Genomic DNA, 24361 nt, shown 5'->3' on the forward strand with positions numbered 1-24361 from the left:
TATTATATTAATAGAAAGCAATTTAAGTTACAAAATAAAGCACTTCCAAGTTAGGAAATACCAGATTTATGATTGCATCCATCCTGTGTATTGAACGATACAGGGATTCTGTGGAAAAAATAGCATATGATCATGCAATTAAAGACTGTAACATAATGCATATACACAAGGAGGTAGAATTACAGTTGCATGGACAACCTTAATTCTGGCATTTCCTAACTTTCAAGTGCATGACTTTGCCATCTAAATAATTTTCTTTAAACATAATTTTTGTGTGTAATTTCCTAAGTATTTCTAAAAAGTTAAAAAAATTCTCTTATATATGAGTTTAACAACATCCTTCCACTCTACATCATCAGCAGGGTTTGCACACTGAACATTCAGCATTGCTATATCACAGACTGTTAGCACTTGAGCTACGAAACTAATTACACTAGCTGGCAGAAGGAGAAGGCTGTTGTCCCAGAGAATTAAATAAGTTACTGATGTCATGTGGTAGGACTTTTTTTTCCCCTTCTTGTTGTCTAACCAATGCCCAATTCAAGGATATACCAGTCCAATGATCCATTAGCATTTCTCCAGCAACAAAAATGTGAATATAAATGATAGTTCATTTACTCATAATGTTAAGGTATCACTCATACTAAAGGAGTTATTGGAGGAGCCTAGCCCAGGGTAGGTCTAGGGAGTTCTCAGGGGAGGCTGGCCTGGTCTGGCTCTCTCTCCAGAAAAAGTGAACAGCACCTGCCCTAGGGGATGGGGAGGATGGGTTTCTGAAGACAGGTTCTGGGTCCAGAGGGGTTACAAATGAAGATCAGCCCAACTCTTTCCCCACCCCCACTCCCACTTGCATTGGGAGCTGGAGGAGCTCTTGCCCTTTGTAGTGCCTGCATAGAGGAGGATGTGATGCTGGGGCTATGTGTCACATTCATGGGGGTATGGATTAGGAAGACTCTAGCACTACAGCTGCTCTGGCAGCTTCCAGTTGTTCCCAATGTAGTTTGTGCTGGTGCTTTGATGATGTGGTTGTGTTCAGTGATTTGGCATCCTGCCAAATTTTTCCTGAAGAATAAAAGCAAGAGAAGCAAAATGGCATTTTTTAAACCATTTATAACTCAACTAAACCAGAATGGAAATGTAACTAGGACAAATTCAGCTCTTCTCTCTGCTGAATTTCAAAGGCCAGCATCAAACAATTGAAGTGTTAGAGCTTCTATAAAAAAATGTTTCAATAATCTTTTATAATAGAAAGTGTTAGGAAACCTAAATATAGGGTTTACTACCAACTCCCCTATAACAACTCAGATTTTCCAAAGGAATTTTTCTTTCGGTTACTTAAATAGAGAAAATCAGAGCAAATTACTACCAGAAAAAAATCAAAATCTAATATGAGCACTAATCAGAAGAACTGCAATCATAAATCACAAGGGTTTGAATTTGTACCTCTGACCATTCCGTGTAGTGCCAGCTTGTTAACAGACAGTCACCATGACAGGGTTCTCTGATTGGTGGTTTCTGCTGATCAGCGCAGTATTTATCATCCACTGGAACACTCAGTCCTTTTGAAACAGAGTACTTCATGCAGTGGATGTCTAAAGACCGATACCCTGGGCCACATTGTGATGTGCACTCACTTTTGCCAATATTATGCCACCTACAAGTATAAACTGTTATATAAAACTAAATATATTTTAATAAATACAATATAAATGCATTAAGCACTCAGATACTATAGTGAGGAATGCAGTATAAAATCAATTTTAGGCAATAGATTAAATAAATTGAAAATAAACATAAGGATTGAGTATCAGAGAGGTAGCCGTGTTAGTCTGGATCTGTAAAAAGCGACAAAGAGTCCTGTGGCACCTTATAGACTAACAGATGTATTGGAGCATAAGCTTTCATGGGTGAATACCCACTTCGTCAGATGCATGTAGTGGAAATTTCCAGAGGCAGGTATAAATATGCAGGCAAGAATCAGTCTAGAGATAACCAGGTTAGTTCAATCAGGGACAGGGGCGGCTCCAGGCATCAGCATGCTGGTCCCGCGGCTTCGGCGGACCCTCCCACCTGCGGAGGGTACGCCGAAGCCGCGGGACCAGCGGACCCTCTGCAGGCAAGCCGCCGAAGGCAGCCTGCTTGCCGTGCATGGGGCGGCAAAATGCCTAGAGCCGCCCCTGATCAGGAAGGATGAGGCCCTCTTCTAGCAGTTGAGGTGTGAACACCAAGGGAGGAGAAACTGCTTTTGTAGTTGGCTAGCCACTCACAGTCTTTGTTTAATCCTGAGCTGATGGTGTCAAATTTGCAAATTAACTAAAGTTCAGCAGTTTCACTTTGGAGTCTGGTCCTGAAGGTTTTTTTACTACAGGATGGCTACCTTTAAATCTGCTATTGTGTGTCCAGGGAGGTTGAAGTGTTCTTCTACAGGTTTTGTATATTGCCATTCCTAATATCTGAGATTGAATAAGGATTGAAAATTTCAAAACTGTCATGAAGATTTAAACACACATAAACTGAGGGTTTGTCTACACAGCATTTTGGAGTGAGTGGGAGTGAGTCTCCCAGCCCAGTTTGACAGACTCCGGCTAGCAGGGCTTGTACTAATACTCTAAAAATAGCTGCACAGACAGCGCTTTACACATTGTAGCTCAGGCTGGAGCTCAGGCGCTGAAGCCTAGGGAGAAGGATGGGCATCCAAGCTCGAACTCCAGCGCAAGCCACGTCAAAGTGCTCTCTATACAGCTATTTTTAGAGCATTAGCATGAGCCCTGCTAGCCCAAGTCTATTGACCCAGACTGGGAGGCTCACTCCTCCTTGCTCCAAAATGCTGCATAGACATACCCTGAAAGACTTCTAGAGTTTTTTAAATTAACAGAACTTGTGTCTAAATCCCTTGGGTGATTTTGAAAATCTCAATCAGTGATTCTAATCCTGCATTCTTTGAATACTGCATCCTGGGCATTCCTGGTGCACCAGCAATAGAAGACTGGGCCCCAAAGGAGTTCCAATTGAGAGTATAATTCATGGTGAAATTTAGTAAAGATGCTGGGGAGATGAAATTCACCCCCATTAACTATGAACCAAAATAAATACAATAATTCTTCTCTTAGTTTCACAAGTGTAAATCCAGAGTGTGACTCCATTCAATCAACTCATTTTCTTTTTTTAAAAAGCTGGAAGCTCACCTGTGTATAATACTTTGTTTAGATCTACAGCTACAAAATAGTTAAGTCTTAAAACAGCCTTTTCATAAAAAAACATATTTTTACCTTAATTCACATTCTGTATTGCACTTTTCAGAGACTGCTGGTAGAGGAGGTATATTTTCACATCTTTGGTCAGACACTACCAAGTGATCACTCTTACGTATGCATGTAACTTTTCTTTTACGAAGACCTTGAACAAAACATTTGGAAAAGTTTAAAGAGCTAAGAAAAAAGTGTTTTTGATTATATATTGCCATTTTTGTTTATTTTAAAATTAGTTACATATTTTCTGTAATGAAATATTCAGTTGTGTTTCTCAAAATAATTACACAGAATAGAAAAGCCAACATACATGAGACAAAAAATTCATCTTTCTCTACCTGCCTCCCTATTAGGGTGACTAGATGTCCCAATTTTAAAAGGGACAGTCCCAATTTTGGGGTCTTTTTCTTATATTGGCTCCTATTACCCTCCGCCCCATCCCGATTTTTCACACTTGCTGTCTGGTCGCCCTATTCCCTAGGAGTCTCACAAGTCATCTCTGTCTAGCCCACGCAGCTGGTCACACCCTGTGTGTTCAAAAGATGTTGACCAACAAACAAGAATTCCATTTTGTGAGAAAATTTGAGGTTTCAGAATTTATTTTTGTTTCTCATCAGAACCTGATTTTTTTTTCACAATAAAAAGGGAACAACCTGAGAGAAAGAGAGAGAGAGAGAGAGATCCCCTTAGCCCAGAATACCCAATACTCCAGAGGTTAGGGAACTCACCATGGGATATGGGAGACCCAGCTTCAAGCCTCTGCTCTAAACCAGGCACAACAGGGACCTGAAGCTAGTTCCCAGGTACCTATCTGGGGTTGCTCACTCTCTCCTTTTGACCAAAAATTCCAGCCTGGACCTGAGAAGCCTTCCCAAAGACACTTTAACTGAAACAGCCACAGTCCCATAAGAAGCTTAGGTTTAGACAAATCTGCATTTTCTGACAAAAATGCTTAGTCAAAAAAATTCCCTATCAGTTCTTATGTTGATACTGTGTCAGCATCACCTGATTAACAGAGTGGCCAGAGCACTGCTCACTTCGAGGCAACTAGAAATACACACAATCCTGGCTGATCAACCCTATCAAATTCCAAAGCATGTTAAAAGACCACAGTACTCCACCTACAGGCAAGGAGTTGACAATCTGGAGAGGTATGATAATTATAGCATGATGACAGCTATCAACACTCTGGCCCCCAAATTGCCAAAAGACCAATAGAACTTTTCTTTCTATCTCTGCAGAAGCTGTCAAATCTCACCCAAATGAGGTATTCAAGATGGTAAACAGCACCATCAACTCTGACCATCTACAGCCCGGGTCTCAAAGTCCCAGCCCACGGGCCATCTGCAGCCCGAGAACCTCCCCACTGCAGCCCATGGAAGAGAAATGCATGCAGACACACTGCCCAATGTCTGCTGCAGGTACTGCCCCTCCCCCCCGGCAGCAACCATTGTCTGGGGGAGAGGGACAGAGATACCATCACTAGTCACCGGGGAAAGTCAGCCATGGAGACAGCATCACCTTTTTCCACAATGAATATAAACAGGTCAAAATATTGAACACAACTATCTGATGCACACCTTGCTGCAATCCTGAAGGTTTCAACTGCTCAGTCACTGAGGCCAAACGTCAACAAACTGACAGAACTGAAGCGTTGCCAGGTGTCTGGCAAACACTAAAAACTCTCTGGCAGGCAAAGAATTGTATAAAGTTGTATGACAGTTTTATTATTTCTAAGAAATTTGGAATAAAAAATACAATATAAACATTTTATTTTCTGAACACCATCTTCAATGACATTATTGGCCTGCTGGGAGCATTTGAGGACTGCTTTCAAACTCATCTAGCTGCAGCCAATATCCTAGACCTAGCATAATCTGGATACAGGCCAGGACATGAAACAGAAACAGCATTAATGGCACTGATGGATTATCTCTTGATGTCAACAGATGGAAGGCAGACATCCAATCTCATACTCCTGGATCTCTACAGCATTCAGTAAGATCAATCATGTGAACCTGCTGTCCCACCTAAAAGAGGAAGCAGGAGTCTAGGAGAATGGAATTCCTGGAGGGAATCACCCAAAGAGTAGCAATGAGAAACTGCCTCTCCACCTGTGGAGTGCCATGATTAGGGCTGTGTGTGTGTCACGGAGGTCGCGGTAGTCACGGCGGGAGCAGCTGTGGGGCGTGGGGGCGTGCCCGGCAGCTGGTGCTGCTGGCCCCAGGGGTGCCCCCCGAGCAGTGGCCCCCCCAACTAAGATTCAGTCAGGAGTATTTATAGTATAAGTCATGGACAGGTCATGGGCCATGATTTTTTGTTTATTGCCCATGACCTATCCATGACTTTTACTAAAAATACTTATGACTAAATCATAGCATTAGCCATGATATACATCTACACAGCAAATTAAAACCCACAGTGATGAGTCTCACAGCCCGGTCAATTGAGTCAGACTTGTGCTTAACTCTGGGGTTAAAAATAGCAATGTAGACATTCCTGCTTAGGTGAAGAACCTGGGTTCTGACACGCATCCCTGGTCTACACTACAGGGTTAGGTCGAATTTAGCCACATTAGGTCAATTTTATAATGAATGCATCTACACAAGCAACCCCATTCCGTCGTCCTAAAGGGCTCTTAAAATGGATTTCTGTACTCCTCCCCGGCAAGGGGAGTAGTGCTAAAATCACAGAATCTCAGGGTTGGAAGGGACCTCAGGAGGTCATCTAGTCCAACCCCCTGCTCAAAGCAGGATCAAACCCAATTAAATCATCCCAGCCAGGGCTTTGTCAAGCCTGACCTTAAAAACCTCTAAGGAAGGAGATTCCACCACCTCCCTAGGTAACCCATTCCAGTGCTTCACCACCCTACTAGTGAAAAAGTTTTTCCTAATGTCCAACCTAAACCTCCCCCTCTGCAACTTGAGACCATTGCTCCTTGTTCTGTCATCTTCTACCACTGAGAACAGTCTAGATCCATCCTCTTTGGAACCTCCTTTCAGGTAGTTGAAAGCAGCTATCAAATCCCCCCTCATTCTTCTCTTCTGCAGGCTAAACAATCTCAGTTCCCTCAGCCTCTCCTCGTAAGTCATGTGTTCCAGCCCCCTAATCATTTTTGTTGCCCTCCGCTGGACTCTCTCCAATTTATCCACATCCTTCTTGTAGTGTGGGGCCCAAAACTGGACACAGTACTCCAAATGAGGCCTCACCAGTGCTGAAAAGAGGGGAATGATCACATCCCTCGATCTGCTGGAAATGCCCCTACTTATACAACCCAAAATGCCATTAGCCTTCTTGGCAACAAGGGCACACTGTTGACTCATATTCAGCTTTTCGTCCACCATAACCCCTAGGTCCCTTTCTGCAGGAATGCTGCCCAGCCATTCGGTCCCTAGTCTATAGCAGTGCATGGGATTCTTCCGTCCTAAATGCAGGACTCTGCACTTGTCCTTGTTGAACCTCATCATATTTCTTTTGGCCCAATCCTCTAATTTGTCTAGGTCCCTCTGTATCCTATCCCTACCCTCCAGCATATCAACCACTCCTCCCAGTTTAGTGTCATCTGCAAACTTGCTAAGGGTGCAGTCCACACCATCCTCCAGATCGTTAATGAAGATATTGAACAAAACCGGCCCCAGCACCGACCCTTGGGGCACTCCACTTGATACCGGCTGCGAACTAGACATGGAACCATTGATCACTACCCGTTGAGCCCGACCATCTAGCCAGTTTTCTATCCACCTTACCGTCCACCTTATTCATCCAGCCCAGACTTCTTTAACTTGCTGGCAAGAATACTGTGGGAGACTGTATCAAAAGCTTTGCTAAAGTCCAGAAATAGCACATCCACTGCTTTCCCCTCATCCACAGAGCCGGTTATCTCATCATAGAAGGCAATTAGGTTAGTCAGGCATGACTTGCCCTTGGTGAATCCATGCTGACTGTTCCTGATCACTTTCCCCTCCTTTAAGTGGTTCAGAATTGATTCCTTGAGGACCTGTTCCATGATTTTTCCAGGGACTGAGGTGAGACTGACTGGCCTGTAGTTCCCTGGATCTTCCTTCTTCCCTTTTTTAAAGATGGGCACTACATTAGCTTTTTTCCAGTCATCCGGGACCTCCCCCAATCGCCATGATTTTTCAAAGATAATGGCCAATGGCTCTGCAATCTCATCGGCCAACTCCTTTAGCACCCTCAGATGCAGCGCATCTGGGCCCATGGACTTGTGCTCATCCAGCTTTTCTAAATAGTCCCGAACTACTTCTTTCTCCACAGAGAGCTGGTCACCTCCTCCCCATACCGTGCTGCAGAGTGCAGCTGTCTGGGAGCTGACCTTGTCTGTGAAGACAGAGGCAAAAAAAGCATTGAGTACACTAGCTTTCTCCACATCCTCTGTCACTAGGTTCCCTCCCTCATTCAGCAAGGGGCCCAGACTTTCCTTGACTTTCTTCTTGTTGCTAACATACCTGAAGAAACCCTTCTTGTTACTCCTAATATCTCCGGCTAGCTGCAACTCCAAGTGTGATTTGGCCTTCCTAATTTCACTCCTGCATGCCTGAGCAATACTTTTATACTTCTCCCTGGTTATTTGTCCAATCTTCCACTTCTTGTATGCTGTTTTTTTGTGTTTAAGACGAGCAAGGATTTCATTGTTGAGCCAAGCTGGTCACCTGCCATATTTACTTTTCTTCCTACACATCGGGATGGTTTGTTCCTGCAACCTCAATAAGGTTTCTTTAAAATACAGCCAGCTTCCCTCGACTCCTTTCCCCATCATGTTATTCTCCCAGGGGACCTTGCCCATCAGTTCCCTGAGGGAGTCGAAGTCTGCTTTTCTGAAGTCCAGGGTCTCTGTTCTACTGCTCTCCTTTCTTCCTTGTGTCAGGATCCTGAACTCGACCATCTCATGGTCACTGCCTCCCAGGTTCCCATCCACTATTGCTTCCTCTACTATTTCTTCCCTGTTTGTGAGCAACAGGTCAAGAAGAGCTTTTCCCCTAGTTGGTTCCTCCAGCACTTGCACCAGGAAATTGTCCCCTACACTTTCCAGAAACTTCCTGGATTGCCTGTGCACTGCTGTATTGCTCTCCCAGCAGATATCGGGGTGATTAAAGTCACCCATGAGAACCAGGGCCTGTGATCTAGCAACTTCTGTTAGTTGCTGGAAGAAAGCCTCGTCCACCTCATCCCCCTGGTCCAGTGGTCTGTAGCAGACTCCCACCACGACATCACCCTTGTTGTTCATACTTCTAAATTTAATCCAGAGACTCTCAGGTTTTTCTGCAGTTTCATACTGGAGCTCTGAGCAGTCATACTGCTCTCTTACATACAACGCAACTCCCCCACCTTTTCTGCCCTGCCTATCCTTCCTGAACAGTTTATATCCATCCATGACAGTACTCCAATCATGTGAGTTATCCCACCAAGTCTCTGTTATTCCAATTACATCATAATTTCTTGACTGTGCCAGGACTTCTAGTTCTCCCTGTCATGCACCTTTCCCGGCCATCCCACGTTGATGTTAGTGAAACGTCCCTTGTGATCCAGTAGTGCTTGCAGCACCATTGAGAAGTACCCCTTGCAGTTTATGTGCTGGTTGGCAAGGTGGTCCGGTGCCAAGATAGGGACATGCATTCCATCTATCACCACACCACAGTTAGGGAAACTCATTGCAGCAAAGCCATCCACTATGACCTGCACATTTCCCAGAGTCACTACCTTTGACAGGAGAACGTCAGTGATTGCATTGAATACTTGAATCACAGCAGTCCCCACAGTAGATTTGCCCACTCTAAATTGATTCCCGACTGACTGGTAGCAGTCAGGTGTTGCAAGCTTCCACAGTGCTATCGCCACTCACGTCTCAACTGTCAGGGCAGCTCTCATCTTTGTATTCCTGCGCTTCAGGGCAGGGGAAAGCAACTCACAGAGTTCCAGGAAAGTGGCCTTACGCTTGCAAAAGTTTCGCAGCCACTGGGAATCATCCCATACCTGCAACACTATGTGGTCCCACCAGTCTGTGCTTGTTTGCCTGGACCAGAATTGGCATTCCACTGTATCAACCTGCCCCACTGCTGCCATGATGTCTCAATTGCCACATCCCGTGCTTTCAGGAACATCTGTGTCCATGTCCTCCTCACAATCGTCCTCGTGCTGTCTCTTAGCCAGGTTCTGCACATACTGCAGAATAATGTGTGAGGTGTTTACAATGCTCACAACAGCAGCAGTGAGCTGAGCGGGCTCCATGCTTTGGTGTCTGCATGGGTAACCCAGGCAAAAAGGCATGAAATGATTATCTGCAGTTGCTTTCATGGAGGGAGAGAGGGAGGGAGCGGAGAGTAACAACATGTACCCAAAACCATCTGCAACAATGTTTTTGCCCCATCAGGCATTGGGAGCTTAACCCATAATTCCAATGGGCAACAGAGACTGCGGGAACTGTGGAATAGCTTCCCATAGTTCACCGCTCCGTGAGTCGATGCTAGCCATGGTAGTGAGGATGCACTCCGCCGACTTAATGTGCTTAGTGAAAACATACACAATCGATTGTATAAAATTGATTTCTAAAAATCAACTTCTATAAAATCGACCTAATTTCGTAGTGTAGACATACCCGCAGTCGCAGAGTCTGGATTCCTGCCTAAGCAAGAACATCTACACTGCTATTTTTAGCTCCACAGCCTGAGCAGCAGCCTGACCTGGCCTCTGAGACTCATTTCCACGGGTTTTTCTTTGTAGGCTTGACATACCCAAAGGGATCAATTCTCTCTTTAGTTCGATGCAACATATATACACAGCAGTGAGACATCATGGACTCAAATGCCATCCATGCAGATGAGACACAGCTTTTTGTTATGCTCTGCAATGTCTATTGTCTGAGCTTCCTGGTTATTCATAACAGGCTTGGATTTGAAGCTTAATCCACTGAGATAGATTTCTTTAACTGAAAAATTTTACTGATCTTTCTCTGACTCTTTAGGAGATTCAGCTAAGGTTTAGAAAACATACAGATGGCTCCTTTTGTTGGCACTCTGGCTTAGTTCATGTCAAGCAAGAGCACTAGCCGTATCAATCAGATTCTTGTAGGCAAGTGGCTAGTCTTTTATGAGATTATATAATGTAACCATTTTTTTAATCAAACTGCTTCCATAAATATAGAAATTCAATTATTACTGCTAGAATTATTGTGAAAATGTACAAATAAATAAATTTTTAAACTAAATAGAACTAATTCATCCTTTGATGAACCCAATCCATGTTGTCACACTTTTCTGGATCACATATCTTAAGTGTACCTTAATTTCAATATCACTCATTTTAACCTCTAAATTTAAATTACCTATAATTTCATGCAAATTTCACACTTTTATAGTTGAAAATTATTTACATTAGAAATAGAGAATCCAGAATAGAAGATACAGAACTCTATTTACACCAAGGAAATTAAATATCCCTCACCATTTAAAGTTTCCTGCATTTATTGGTGTACCTCATTTTCAGGACTTTATCCCAAATTACGTGCCACATTTGGGCATACACAGATTAAGATGCATGATGTGACATGATATTAAATACTTCTGAATTTACATGTAAGAATATGAAATAACATCATAAACAGAATTCGGATTTCAAAAAGAATTCACAATACCTTGACACATTTTGTTGCACTCTTGCCAGGGACCATATGGATCCCAGAGAAACAGATCACTTCTCTCTTCTATAGGAATACTGAATGAATAACGCACATCAGGGTTGTATAAATTCCCTACACATAATACCTTTAAAGATATAAAAATAATACTTTTTTTTTCAATTAATTGACCCATGATTATAAAAACTATAAACACTTATTAACTTTACAAACTTATTAAAACATTGAAAATTCACCTGCAAAATTAGCTCTTCTTCTAGTCGATTGGTGCTGTTAATTCGCTCTACAGTGTTGTTTGAACCATTGTACTCAAAAATGGCTCCTTGTATACCAATTTCTTTTTTAGACATGCTTACAACAAAATTTCCATTCAGGATAAAATTCCCGTGAGTATCAGATAATGCTAAAAGTAAAAATTTGGGAATAAACATCTATCCCAATTAAAAGGTATAATAAACAGTAATACAAATTTGAAATTTTGTTTGCATTTAGTTATTCATTATGATAATTGGTATTTTTTAAATTTATGACAAACAGTTTTGAAAACATCAGTAAGATCTGATACCATTAGTAATATACTTCTATTCAGGTGCCATAGGTACTATCTACATCATTAAAATTTACTGTGTTGGGGGACCTCATACCCTGGTATTACAGGGTAGTAATACCAGAAATATTTTTTAAATGTTTTGCTCCTGCCAGTATACCTGGGAACAGTTTGTATTCTGAATTGTTCTACAGTCTTGTATTCTACAGGGCTATAGTTCAGTAACATGGTTAAAAAATGGGTAACTCCTAGGCCTTCATTGGCAAGGCTGAAATGTGCATTCTGGCATTACATGATAAATTTTAATATTGTAAGATAAGCATACTTTTCTAAAAGCCTCTTTTCTCATAGTATTTTTCATCCATGGATAGAATATATGTATAATGTATGTATAGGTGACCATATGAGCTTGTTCTCTGTGCATGTTTAACATTCTGACAAAGAGCTCTGTTAAGCTCGAAAGCTTGTCTCTTTCACCAACAGAAGTTGGTCCAATAAAAGATAGTACCTCAGCTACCTTGTCTCTCTAAAATTAATGAAACATTTAACTGCAAAATGTCATAACACAACTGAAAATAAATGTTTTCAACAACAATTCTACTCTGTCTAAATCTCGTTCTTCCACTTTACATCAAATTAAATAAACTATATAGTTCAGATATAACAGAGATCTCAACTTATAAATAAATGGTATGTTTTCAACAAATATGCATTTAAAAAATCCCAGTACGTGCTCTAATTCTTAGTTCACTTATAAATAACATGACCACCACATATTCATACTGATAAAATCTTTGTAAATACACCATCCATTCGTGCTGCCTCTTTCTGACAGATAAACACATAAACACACATTAAGAATAAGAAACAGACCACCAAATCACACTAGGGAACAGGATCACTGCCTCCTTATGCACCTACCTATAATGTGTAGGAAAAATAACTGTGTGATCACAGGGGACTTCAATTTGAGTGACATATTCTGGAGGTCTCATGCTGCCAGTACAAAAACATCCCTGAAATTTCTAATCATCATAGGTGACAATTTTCCTAACTAAAAAAGCGTTGCAGCCAACACAGGGGATTCTCTATTCAACCTTGTCCCAACAGATAAAGATCACAGAACTAAAAATTAATGGTAACGTAGGTACAAGTGATCATTACTTGATCACATTTATAGTGTGCAAGCATAATAATAATAAGGCCAATTTCACAAGCTGAAAACAATGATGAACCAAAGCAGTTGTGAGGAAAAATTTAATAAGAAAAATGTGAATGATAATTCGAAATAATTTAACAACACTTTACTAGATGCCCAAAACATCACAGTCTAACAACTGAGATAGTAGGTTGTACTGGATAAAAAATTGATGTGGTTTAGAGGGAAGTGCAGGCAGCTACAAAAAATAAACCAATAGTAGAAAGAGGAAGTTGATAGTAATGAATATAAATCAGGAATTAGGAATTGTGGAAAACTGATAAGGGAGCAAAGGGACACAAGGAGAACTCTGTGGCCAGCAGAGTTAAGGACAATAAGGAATTCTTTAAATATATTAGGAACCAAAAGGATCCTGACAATGATATTGTCCACTAGTAGATGGAAATGATAGACTGATCAATAATAATAATGCAGAAAAGTGGGGAAGTGTTTATTGTCTAACTTTAGTAGCTGCTGTTTGACATCCTCCAGAGATATCTCTGGAGGATGTCAAACAGAAGCTACTAGAGTTAGACATTTTTAAATCAGCAGGTCCTGTTAACTTGTATCCAAGACTTTTAAAAGAGCTGGCTGAGGAATTCACTGGACCATTAATGTTGATTCTCAATAAGTCTCAGAGCACTGGAGAAGTTCAAAAAGACTGGAAGAAAGCTAATGTTGTGCCAAATTTTAACTAGGGTAAACAGAAGGACCAGGCTAATTATAGACTGTCAGTTTAATGTCAATCCTGGGCAAGATAATTGAGCGGCTGAAATGGGACTCATTTAATAAAGAATTATAGGAGGGTAATGTAATTGATGAAAATCAACATGGGTTTATGGAAAAGAGATCCTGTCAAACTAACCTGATATCTTTTTTTTTTTAAATGAGATAGGTTTGGTTGATAAAGGTAACAATGTTAATAAAGGTAATATACCTAGACTTCTGTACGACATTTGACTTGGTACCAAACAACATTTTGATTAAAAAACAGAACAATATAAAATTAACATGGCACACATGAAATTAATTAAAAACTGTCTAACTGGTAGGTCTCAAAATGTAAGTATAAACAGGGAATCGTCATTGAGCAGGTTTGTTCCAGTGGGTCCTACTGGGATTTGTTCTTGGCCCTACACTATTTAACATTTTTACCAGTGACCTGGATGAAAACATCAAATAATCACTGATAAAGTCTGCAGATGACACATAAATTGGGGGAGTGTTAAATAATGAAGAGGACAGGTCACTGATTCACAGCAAATTGGATCACTTGGTAAACTGAATGCAAGCAAACAATATGCATTTTAATGTGTCTAACTGTAAATGGATACACCTAAGAGTAAGGTATGTAGGCTATACTTATAGGATGCAGGACTTTCTCCTGGAAAGCAGTGACTCTGAAAAAAGATTTGGAGGTTATAGTGGATAATTAGCTGAACGTAAGCTTCCTGGGCTGCATAAACAGGAGAATCTCAAGCAGGAGTACAGAGGTTATTTTACCTCTATTTGGTACTGGTACAACTAGTGCTGGGATACTGTATCTAGTTCTGGGGTCCACAATTCAAGAAGAAAGCTGATAAATTGGAGAGGGTTGCGAGAAGAGCCACAATAATGACCAAAGGATTAGAAAGCATGTCTTACAGTGATAGGCTCAAGGAGCTCAAACTATTTAGCTTAACAAAGAAAATGTTAATGGGTGACTTGATTACAGTGTATAAGTACCTACATGAGGAATGAGTATTTAATAAAGCTCTCTTCATTCTAACAGAGAAAAGTATAACATGATCCACTGCCTGGAAGTGAAAACTAGACAAATTCCGACTGGAAATAAGGCATACATTTTTGACAGTGAGGATAATTAACCACTGGAACACTTTACCAATGGTCATGGTGGATTCTCCTTCACCAACAATTTTTAAATCAAAACTTTTCCTAAAAGATATGATCTGGGAATTATTTTGGGGAAGTTCTATGGCCTATGTTATTCAGATAAGACTAGATTATCACAACGGTCCCTTCCAGCCAGAGAATCTCTGAATCCCCAAAAGCCATTAAAGTTCCTGGGGTTTTTTTTCCAGATGAAATTACACGTGTGTAACTTCTGCAGAGGGAACCAGGCAACCCAGGTGATGGTAAATTATAATTACAAAATTGCTCTAAGGACTTTATCAGACTTCTTATATTTTATGTCTGCAGTAGACCTTTGGGAAAGTACACACAAACCATCTATCAGCTGTTGTTTACTGGAAACCTTTACCAAGGTAGTTGTCATCTTCTGGTTTTCCTGAATAGCTGTGCTGACGAATGTCAATGTTTGTTGCTCCCATGGGAATTTTTACTACGACATTATAACCTGGAATATAATTGTACATAAATTAGTTCTTTCTAAACACCATAAACATCCATATACTTGTAAAAATTAATTTGCTGAACATTTGTTTAATTAGCTTTCTTCCCATACTTTGACAACCAGTGAGGGACAGCCCGCTGTTAAATCCACTCATTATTCTGCAAGAAGGAAAATCTGGTAGCTTCTTTTAAAACACAGATATTAAGCTATATAAAGTCTAGTCAAACTGAACTATTATAATACTTATTGATTTCGTATCAAAAAAGAAAATTATTTTTTCTTGTTTTATGAAAACTGAATGACATATACTATAACCAATAATGTTAGTGTACTCTATTAATAAAATCCTTTCCATATACATGTCTACTGAATAGGACACTACAGTGGGACTCAGGAGGACCTGGCTTCGAACTTTCTGTGAGAGCTTGGACAAGTCACTTAATCTATCCTGTGCCCCAGCTCTCCATCTGTAAAACAGAGATAATACTTCCCTATTTTAAAGGAGTGCTGTGAGGTGAAAATCCATTAATAACTGCTAGGTGCTCAGACAGTACAGTGTGAAGGCCAGGCAGGTAGGTAAGTTATATACATTAGATAAATTAGTCATGTTAGATCTGCAATCTTCTAGATGTGAGCTGGAGTCATTAGAGTATGGGTCTAATGTGCTCCCTTCAAGAAGTAATTCTTCATAAACGAGTCATCACATTCTACAATTACTCCAGCTAGTCCCAAATACAGTAATACCGTATTGTCCCGAGTATAGGCCGCACTTTTTTCCCCTAATTTAAGTCTTTAAACTAGGGGTGCGGCCTGTAAGCGGGATCTTGCCAAAAAAAAAACCAATAAAAATACTTTCAATCCCAGACGCGGCGGGGATTTAAAGAGCTCTGGGCTCCCCGCCGCAGCGGGCAGCCTAGAGCCCTCTGAGTCCCGGCCGCGGCTGGGATTGAAAGCGCTCTGGGCTCCCCGCTGCCGCGGGCAGCCCAGAGCCCTCTGATTCCCCGCCGCGGCTGGGATTGAAAGGGCTCTGGGCTCCCCGCCGCGGCAGACAGCCCAGAGCCCTCTGATTCCCCGCCGCGGCTGGGATTTGAAGGGCTCTGGGCTCCCCGCCGCGGCGGGCAGCCCAGAGCGCTCTGATTCCCCGCCGCGGCTGGGATTGAAAGGGCTCTGGGCTGTCTGCCGCGGCAGACAGCCCAGAGCCCTCTGAGTCCCGGCCGCGGCTGAGATTTAAAGGGCTCTGGGCTCCCCGCCGCGGCAGACAGCCCAGAGCCCTCTGAGTCCCGGCCGCGGCTGAGATTTAAAGGGCTCTGGGCTCCCCGCCGTGGCAGACAGCCCAGAGCCCTCTGAGTCCCGGCCGCGGCTGAGATTTTCTTTAAGTTAAAAAAAGTTAAAAATTTAATTTTTTAAAAATAGCACCAAACTTTAAGGGTGCGGCTTATAATCAGGAGCGGCCTATACTCGGAACAATACGGTAGGTAATGTAGCAGCATAGTTTTGAGGTAGCAAAATAATAAATAGCCAGATCCACATTTAAGAGAAACAGCCACACTCTTCTCACATGTACAGTTAAAAATGCTTATTCACAGCTGCTACCTAAACATCCAGGTGCACCACTGAATCTAAGAACCCTACATTGTGAACCTGCTTAACAAATAGTAGCACAATCAGTCAGAAGAATTAATATAATTCTTGATAACTCCTCCAATTGCTTCTCTATCCACTAACATTACCTCAGGATTATTATTAGCACTAAACATCAACTGGCTAGCCCTCATCCAGGGGTAATAAGCTAAAAATATAACTACAAGACTCTCCCCATTAGTTTCATTATCCACTAATTGTACAGTATTGTATTAATCACATAATAATCAATGTGCATAACCCAAACAGGCTTAGGCCTGGTCTACACTAGGACTTTAATTCGAATTTAGCAGCGTTAATTCGAATTAACCGTGCACCCGTCCACACCAGGAAGCCATTTAGTTCGACCTAGAGGGCTCTTTAGTTCGAATTCGGTACTCCACCCCGACGAGGGGAGTAGCGCTAAATTCGACATGGCTATGTCGAATTAGGCTAGGTGTGGATGCAAATCGAACTTACTAGCTCCGGGAGCTATCCCACAGTGCACCACTCTGTTGACGCTCTGGACAGCAGTCCAAGCTTGGATTCTCTGACCAGCCACACAGGAAACGACCCAGGAAAATTTGAATTCCTTTTCCTGTCTGGGCACTTTGAATCTCATGTCCTGGTTGGACATCGGGGTGAGCTCAGCAGCACCTGCAACGATGCAGAGCTCTCCAGCAGAGGAGTCCATGCAATCCCAGAATAGAAAGAGGTCCCCAGCATGGACAGACTGTGAAGTCCTGGATCTGATCGCTGTGTGGGGCGATGAGTCTGTGCTTTCGGAGCTGCGCTCCAACAAACGGAATGCAAAGACCTACGAGAAGGTCTCCAAAGCCATGGCACTCAGAGGATACAGCCGGGATACAACGCAGTGCCGCGTGAAAATCAAGGACCTGAGACAAGGCTACCAAAAAGTCAGAGCGGCAAACGGACGCTCCGGAGCACAGCCCCAGACCTGCCGCTTCTACGAGGCACTGCATGCCATTCTAGGTGGGTCTGCCACCACTGCCCCACCAGTGACCGTGGACTCTGAGTATGGGATAGTGTCGAGGGGCAGTTCCTCGGCGATGTTCGCCGATGGGGAAGATGAGGAAGGGTTTGTGGAGGACGACGCAGGCGACAGCGCTTACAATACTGCTTTCCCCGACAGCCAGGATCTCTTCATCACCCTCACAGAGATCCCCTACCAACCCTCCCCGGCCGTTAACCCGGACTCAGAATCAGGGGAAGGATCAGTCGGTAAGTGCTATAAACATGGAAACATTTATTTTTTAAAAAACAGGAATAAAAAATATGTAAAAACTATATAAAACCTTTTGCTTAAAAAACTATATAAAGAGAAGGTCCACACAGATAGGGATGGAACAGAAATCCTCCTGGGACAGTTCCACGAAGCTCTCGGAGAGCAGCTCGAAAAGTCTCCGCAGGAGGTTCCTGGGGAGAGGTGCCTTATTTGGTACTCCGTGGAAGCACACTCTTCCGCGCCAGGCCATCCTAATGTACAGCGGAATCATTGCCTCCACCAGCATTGCAGCGTACGGTCCTGGTCTGTGCAGGGATTCGAGCAGCATCCGCTCTCTCTCTCTCCGAGTGACCCGCCTCAGGCTAATCTCGTTCGGCGACTGCTGCATCTAATTAGGGCAATTAGTGTACTGTTACTATTGTGAATGCTTGACTTTTACTTTGCATAGCAATGACCTTCGCTTAACAGCCACGTGTTGGAGGCCACAGAGGAAAAGCATACAGTGATCTTTCCCGTGCACAGCCGCGAGGGGCTGGAACAGGGTCAGACTTTATGCTTTACAGATTGCCTTCAGCGGGAGGGCACAGCTATCCATTAACTGTTAAGCAGCCTATAGTGTAGTGCTTACCAGGCCTGGCTGCTACACGGATTCAGCTGTACCACCCCGCTTGTCCGATCTCCTGTGCAAGACCGCAGCCAATGAAAGCGTATTCCGAAATCTCGAACTTGTCCTGAGAGCTCGTGAGACTAGGTGCCCTGTATGGTCTTGTTCACAGAAACTGACTAGACTGTGTTCAGTGTTCGCAAACATGTATCTTTTCAAGGAAATCACTTCCTTTTTCCCATCACACAGCTGCGGCTCTTTCACGAACTGCCCCGGCATCCCCCTCACAGAGGATGGCGCAGATTAGGCGGCGAAAGAAAAAGACTAGGGACGACATGTTCTCGGAACTGATGGCTTGCTCCAGAGCCGAGGCGGCCGAGCAGAGACAGTGGAGGGAGACCCTATGTCAGCAGCAGCGCTCACACAGCGAACGGGAGGACAGGTGGCGGCAGGAAGACCAGCAGGCGACTCAAACGCTGCTTGGGCTAATGAGGGAACAAACGGACACGCTCCGGCGCCTTGTAGATGTTCTGCAGGACCGCAGGCAGGAGCAGAGAGCCCCCCTGAACTGTATCTGCAACCGCCTTCCCCCGCCACAAAGTCCTGTCCCCCCCTCACCCAAAATCACAAGAAGGAGGGCCGCTAGGGGCCGTGAAAACTGTCACTCCACCCCAGCAGAGCGCTCATGTACCAAACAGCTCCCATTCCCTAAAGTGTGAGAAGTGCTTCCCTTCCTGGATCACCCAGTCCCAAATCCAAGTTTCATCCCCGCACTGTGTAGTTGAGTATTAAAAGTAGTTTGTTGTTATTCACTGTTTCCGTCACGTTTTCCTTGTCAGAAGACTTTGTGTGAAGGGGGGGGAGGGGTTTTTTAATTGCATAGGACAGCCTCCATTACCAGGGTACAGACTTGGGGGCAGGATCAACAGCAGGACACACACAGACTGCAGTCACTAGGCACTAGGGTCATTCTGGGAGGTGAATGCTGCCCCGGGTCAGTCTGTGAGGTGTATGCTGCCCCAGGGTCCTAGCGCCTGACATCCACAAATGGCAAGGCAGGCTGCCCTTACCATGCCCTTCCCCCCTAGCCACGAGCCTCTCCGATGCCCTGAGCCCCAGCAAGAGCCCTCATCCACGGACACATACTCACCCTTCCCACACACCCCTCACCCCTTCCTACGCCCCAACCCCCAGTCCAGAGCCTGCATCCAAACTCCGTCCCAAAGACGGCACCCCTCACCCCTTCCTGCAAACCCACCCCTTCCTGCACACCCACCTGCAACCGTCCTCCCCCCAGAGACCGCTGTAGGAGCAGGAGCCTGTCATTCCTCTAGTGTAGAAGCGGTCTGGACATCAGTACACACCGTACCCACCACAGTCCGCGTCCATGTTTCAACCCTTGAACAGGAATTCATAATTAAAGAAAACTTTATTAATAATCAGTGTTCCATTAAAGTTATTTTAAAACTTTTTTTTAGAAGGGGGGAAACCTGGAGAACGGGGTATGTAACCGCAGATCGAAGTCAACAGTCACTGAAACAGGCTCAGGTTCAGCTTCTCTGTAAATCAACTGGCGAGTCATAGGTTACCCTGCTCTCCGAGGAACCTAGCTTTCAAAGCCTCCCGGATGCACAGCGCTTCCCGCTGGGATCTTCTATCGGCACGGCTGTCTGGCTGAGCGTAATCAGCAGCCAGGCGATTGGCCTCAACCTCCCATCCAGCCATAAAGGTCTCGCCCTTGCTCTCACAGAGATTGTGGAGCACACAGCAAGCAGCAATAACAACGGGGGTATTTTTTTCGCTGAGGTCCGAGCGAGTCAGTAAGCTCCGCCATCTCCCCTTGAGACGTCCGAAAGCACACTCCACCACCATTCTGCACTTGTTCAGCCGGTAGTTGAAGAGTTCCTTCTCACTGTCCAAGGCGCCTGTATAGGGCTTCATGAGCCAGGGCATTAGCGGGTAGGCTGGGTCCCCGAGGATCACTGTAGGCATCTGCACATCCCCAACTGTTATTTTGTGGTCCGGGAAGAAAGTACCTGCCTGGAGGCGTTTAAACAGACCAGAGTTCCTGAACACACGCGGTCATGAACCTTGCCCGGCCACCCCACGTAGATGTTGGTAAAACGTCCCCTATGGTCCACCAGTGCTTGCAGCACCATAGAAAAGTAGCCCTTTCGGTTAATGTACTCGCTGGCCTGGTGGGCCGGTCCCAGGATAGGGATGTGAGTCCCATCTATAGCCCCACCGCAGTTTGGGAATCCCATCGCGCCGAAGCCATCTATGACGACCTGGACGTTTCCCAGGGTCACTACCTTTGAGAACAGTTGCTCAACGATTGCGTGGGCTACTTGAATCACAGCAAGCCCTACGGTAGATTTGCCCACGCCAAAGTGGTTCGCTACTGACCGGTAGCTGTCTGGCGTTGCAAGTTTCCAGAGGGCTATGGCCACTCGCTTCTGCACACTCAGGGCTGCTCGCATCCGGGTGTCCTGGCGCTTCAGGGCAGGGGACAGCAAGTCACAGAGTTCAAGGAAAGTGCCCTTACGCATCCTGAAGTTTCGCAGCCACTGTGATTCATCCCAGACCTGCAGCACTATGCGGTCCCACCAGTCCGTGCTTGTTTCCCGGGCCCAGAATCACCGTCCCATAGCATGAACGTGACCCATTGCCACCATAATCTCCACGGCGCGGCGTACCATGCTTTGTGAGAGGTCTGCGCCACTCTGTGACTTCCTGTCCTCACCGCGCTGACGGAGCCTCCTCGCCCGATTTCTCAGCAGCTGACTGTGGAAGAGGTGTTCGATAAGGTGCGAGGAGTTGACAACGGCCATAAGTGCAGCGATGATTGCAGCGGGCTCCATGCTCGCAGTGCTGTGGCGTCCGAGCTGTAACCGACCAGAGAAGGGCGCGAACAGATTTCCCGCCGGCGCTTTCACGGAGAGAGGGCGGGAGTGACGGTTCAATGATGACAGTTACCCAAAACCACCCTCGACACATTTTTCCCCCCAGCATGCATTGGGGGGAAATCCCAGGATTCCAATGGGCAGCGGGGAGTGCGGGAACTGTGGGATAGCTTCCCACAGTGCACCGCTTCCAAAGTCGACACTGGCCCCGTTACTGTGGACTCACACAGTCGAACTAGTGTATTTAGTGTGGATACACAACTTCGACTTCATAAGGTCGATTCCACAAATTCGAATTAAGTTGATTCGAAATAGTCTTGTAGTGTAGACGTACCCTTAGTGTTAGCACAAATTTATTATGTCTACCACTTGGGGGCAGCACTGTAATTGCAAACTGTTACAATTTGCACATCTTTAGTCAATAGTCCACTACCTGTAAATTACACAATATATCTTTCCAATATTTAGTAAAGAAAAAATACCCAAAAAGCCCGCTATCATTCACGCCCAAGAGAAGGTAAAAACAGGGAGAGGAAAGAGAAAGAGGTAGTTGGAGGAGAGAGGAGAGAAGACAAAATTGGGAGGAAAGAAATTTAAAAATAACAGAAACATTGCCAAGTAGCATGCTGATATAAAACAAATAAATGGAAAATTACATCACTGACTTTTGTTGGGGAAGGGACAATTCTTTGTCAAGTACTCAGATACTTCAGTTATAAGTGCAATATAATAGAAAGACCGTTAAAAATACCAAGTATGAGTAATTAAAGGTACCTGTCTCCTCAGACCAGGATGCCAGTACATTAGCATTTAGTTGCAATGAATTGCTGATGACTATTTTATTAACATTTAAATATGTAGGGCAAAATTATAACTTAACATTACATGGCATGCAGAGCACTGCTCCAGTGACTGATCACACAGGCTGCTCCTGCAGTGGCATAAACCAAATCTCAAATTGGTCCCTTGGTGTAAGAGTGTCTACTACTGCACTACTCCCAGGAAATATCAAAGGGGCAGAGTATTGCAGCACAAGCTGGTGAGGCCTACACATACCAAACTGCATGGTAAAATCAATTTGCTGGTATAATACAGCCTTGAGAGAGCATCTTATCTCATCAGTATGACTGGAGATGTGCTAGTGCTATCCTGGAGGGTCACTTCTCTGTTTCTGGGAAGATGCTAAGGGTCAACTGAACATCACATTCTGTGAGGACTGTTGCATTCCTGCTTGAACATGGCTGTCAAACTGTTAGAGCTGTGTGGGCAGTGCAGCTACAATATCTGTGGCATACGTGCTACTATCTGGTTTAGGGTCTGTAGACATGCTGTAATTTGCATAATCCTGCCCATTTTGAGGGACTCCAGCCCCATTTTGTTACAGAGCCAAACCATGTCATAGTAACAGTGGACAGAGCTAGTGACAGCACTGAACTATTCCCTCTGATCATGCAGGCAGCAGGTAGTTGCCTCACTACTTGCCACCACACAGTTAGACTTCTGGAAAACCTAATGTACTCACATAGGATGTATGATGATTTAAGGGCTTAATAATTAAAGCACAATTTAAATTTTATGGTTAATTGTAAAATAGAAGAAAATAACCCAATTTTAATTTCCAAAAACAAGCTTTATAATCTTGCCATGTCAAATTCTGCCTTGACCAACACCCTCTGCAAGCCCAGCAAAGTCAGAGGATTAATCAAATAAGTAAGGGTAGTAGAATTTGGCCCTAAGGCTATATCATACCATGTTGTGTTGCTGAAAGAAGCTTAGTTGAAGGTACAAAGTATAATGGGTCTTATTCTCATTTATAGTAAGCCCTTTTACACAGGCTCATGGAAGGAGGGTGGGGTAAACACAGGAAAAACAATCTATAGCAGCCTAAATGGTTGTTCAAATTGCATACACCCTGTGCACAGGACACTGTACCACACCAATGGATGGCAGTGAAATAACTGCCATGACCTAGTCCTTCTGGCATATGCACAGATTTGTTTTCCTAACTAAAATGATTAGGTCTTAATTGTGTTATTTCCTCAAAATACAAAGTCCTGCAACCTGTCAGTTGAAAATGAAAAAACAGCCAAAAAAAACCACCACCACTTTTTTTCACTTCCACCATAGAAAAAAGTGCCTGAAGCTACTAACTTCATTATTTTACATAATTTACTAATTTTCAAGACCAGACTTAAAATAAAAATGACTAAATTAACAATAATTTAATTTTGAAATTGTATTAAAAAAGAAACCCTATTTTTAAATGGAAAGTTCCATGTTTGAGCATGTTTGCTTTTAATATATTTAATAATATATTTTGCTTTTAATATTCAAAAATATGTAAGGTGGTAACAGATATTCTAACACAGCCTTGCTGACAGTGGCATTAATGCCATTTTTATCAGAATATGAATAGATTGGTATCAGGAACATACTTAATTCAATTCATGTGCTAACCCTCCAGTACATGATCATTAATGGTGATAAAAAAGCCCACAGTTCCTTTACAGTTTTATCAAACTCTTACATCCTTTCACTGTTACAATTTTAAATGTACGTTTACAAATTCATATTGTTTCTGATTTAATAATAATAGGCACTTACTGTGCCTTCAATCATTCATCAGCACAGAAACAAGAGAGGATTGTGAGTATATATACATGTGGGAGAAGAGACAGAGGGGAGACAATGGCTGTGTGCCACCTTTACGCCTTCTGGTCTTTTTGCCTCGTCCCCTGGGATGAGCACAGACCATCTGCCAGACAAAAAATAGCCAAAGTCCAGCAGCATTTTGGACATACCCTTCCCCTTGTCCCCTGGAGAATGGGAAAGGTGCCAGCACACAACCTTTCTGGCAGCTCTACATTGGCCAGGCATCTCCTCTTTTTGCCAAGGGTCATCTCCACCCAGTTTGCTGCACCTTTAAACTAGCGGAGCACCCTAAAGGGGCCATTGGACAACTGATGTCCATGGTCTCCTGACCCTCTGTCC

The 24361-nt window shown here is 43.7% G+C and overlaps 1 protein-coding gene across 1 annotated transcript in view; it reads right to left on the minus strand.

Moving 5' to 3' along the window:
• ADAMTS20 (ADAM metallopeptidase with thrombospondin type 1 motif 20) overlaps window positions 1-24361 on the minus strand; it is a 176164-nt gene that overhangs the window by 67528 nt on the left and 84275 nt on the right. Inside the window, exons 16-20 of the mRNA XM_045001846.1 lie at window positions 14905-15000; window positions 11136-11302; window positions 10897-11026; window positions 3270-3396; window positions 1444-1654 (exon numbers count right to left, since the gene is read on the minus strand). Of these exons, the coding sequence (XP_044857781.1) occupies window positions 1444-1654; window positions 3270-3396; window positions 10897-11026; window positions 11136-11302; window positions 14905-15000 (731 nt within the window). The remainder of the gene's footprint in view (window positions 1-1443; window positions 1655-3269; window positions 3397-10896; window positions 11027-11135; window positions 11303-14904; window positions 15001-24361) is intronic.

Source organism: Mauremys mutica, chromosome 1 (assembly GCF_020497125.1).
Source record: "Mauremys mutica isolate MM-2020 ecotype Southern chromosome 1, ASM2049712v1, whole genome shotgun sequence".
NCBI classification, from domain to species: domain Eukaryota; kingdom Metazoa; phylum Chordata; order Testudines; family Geoemydidae; genus Mauremys; species Mauremys mutica.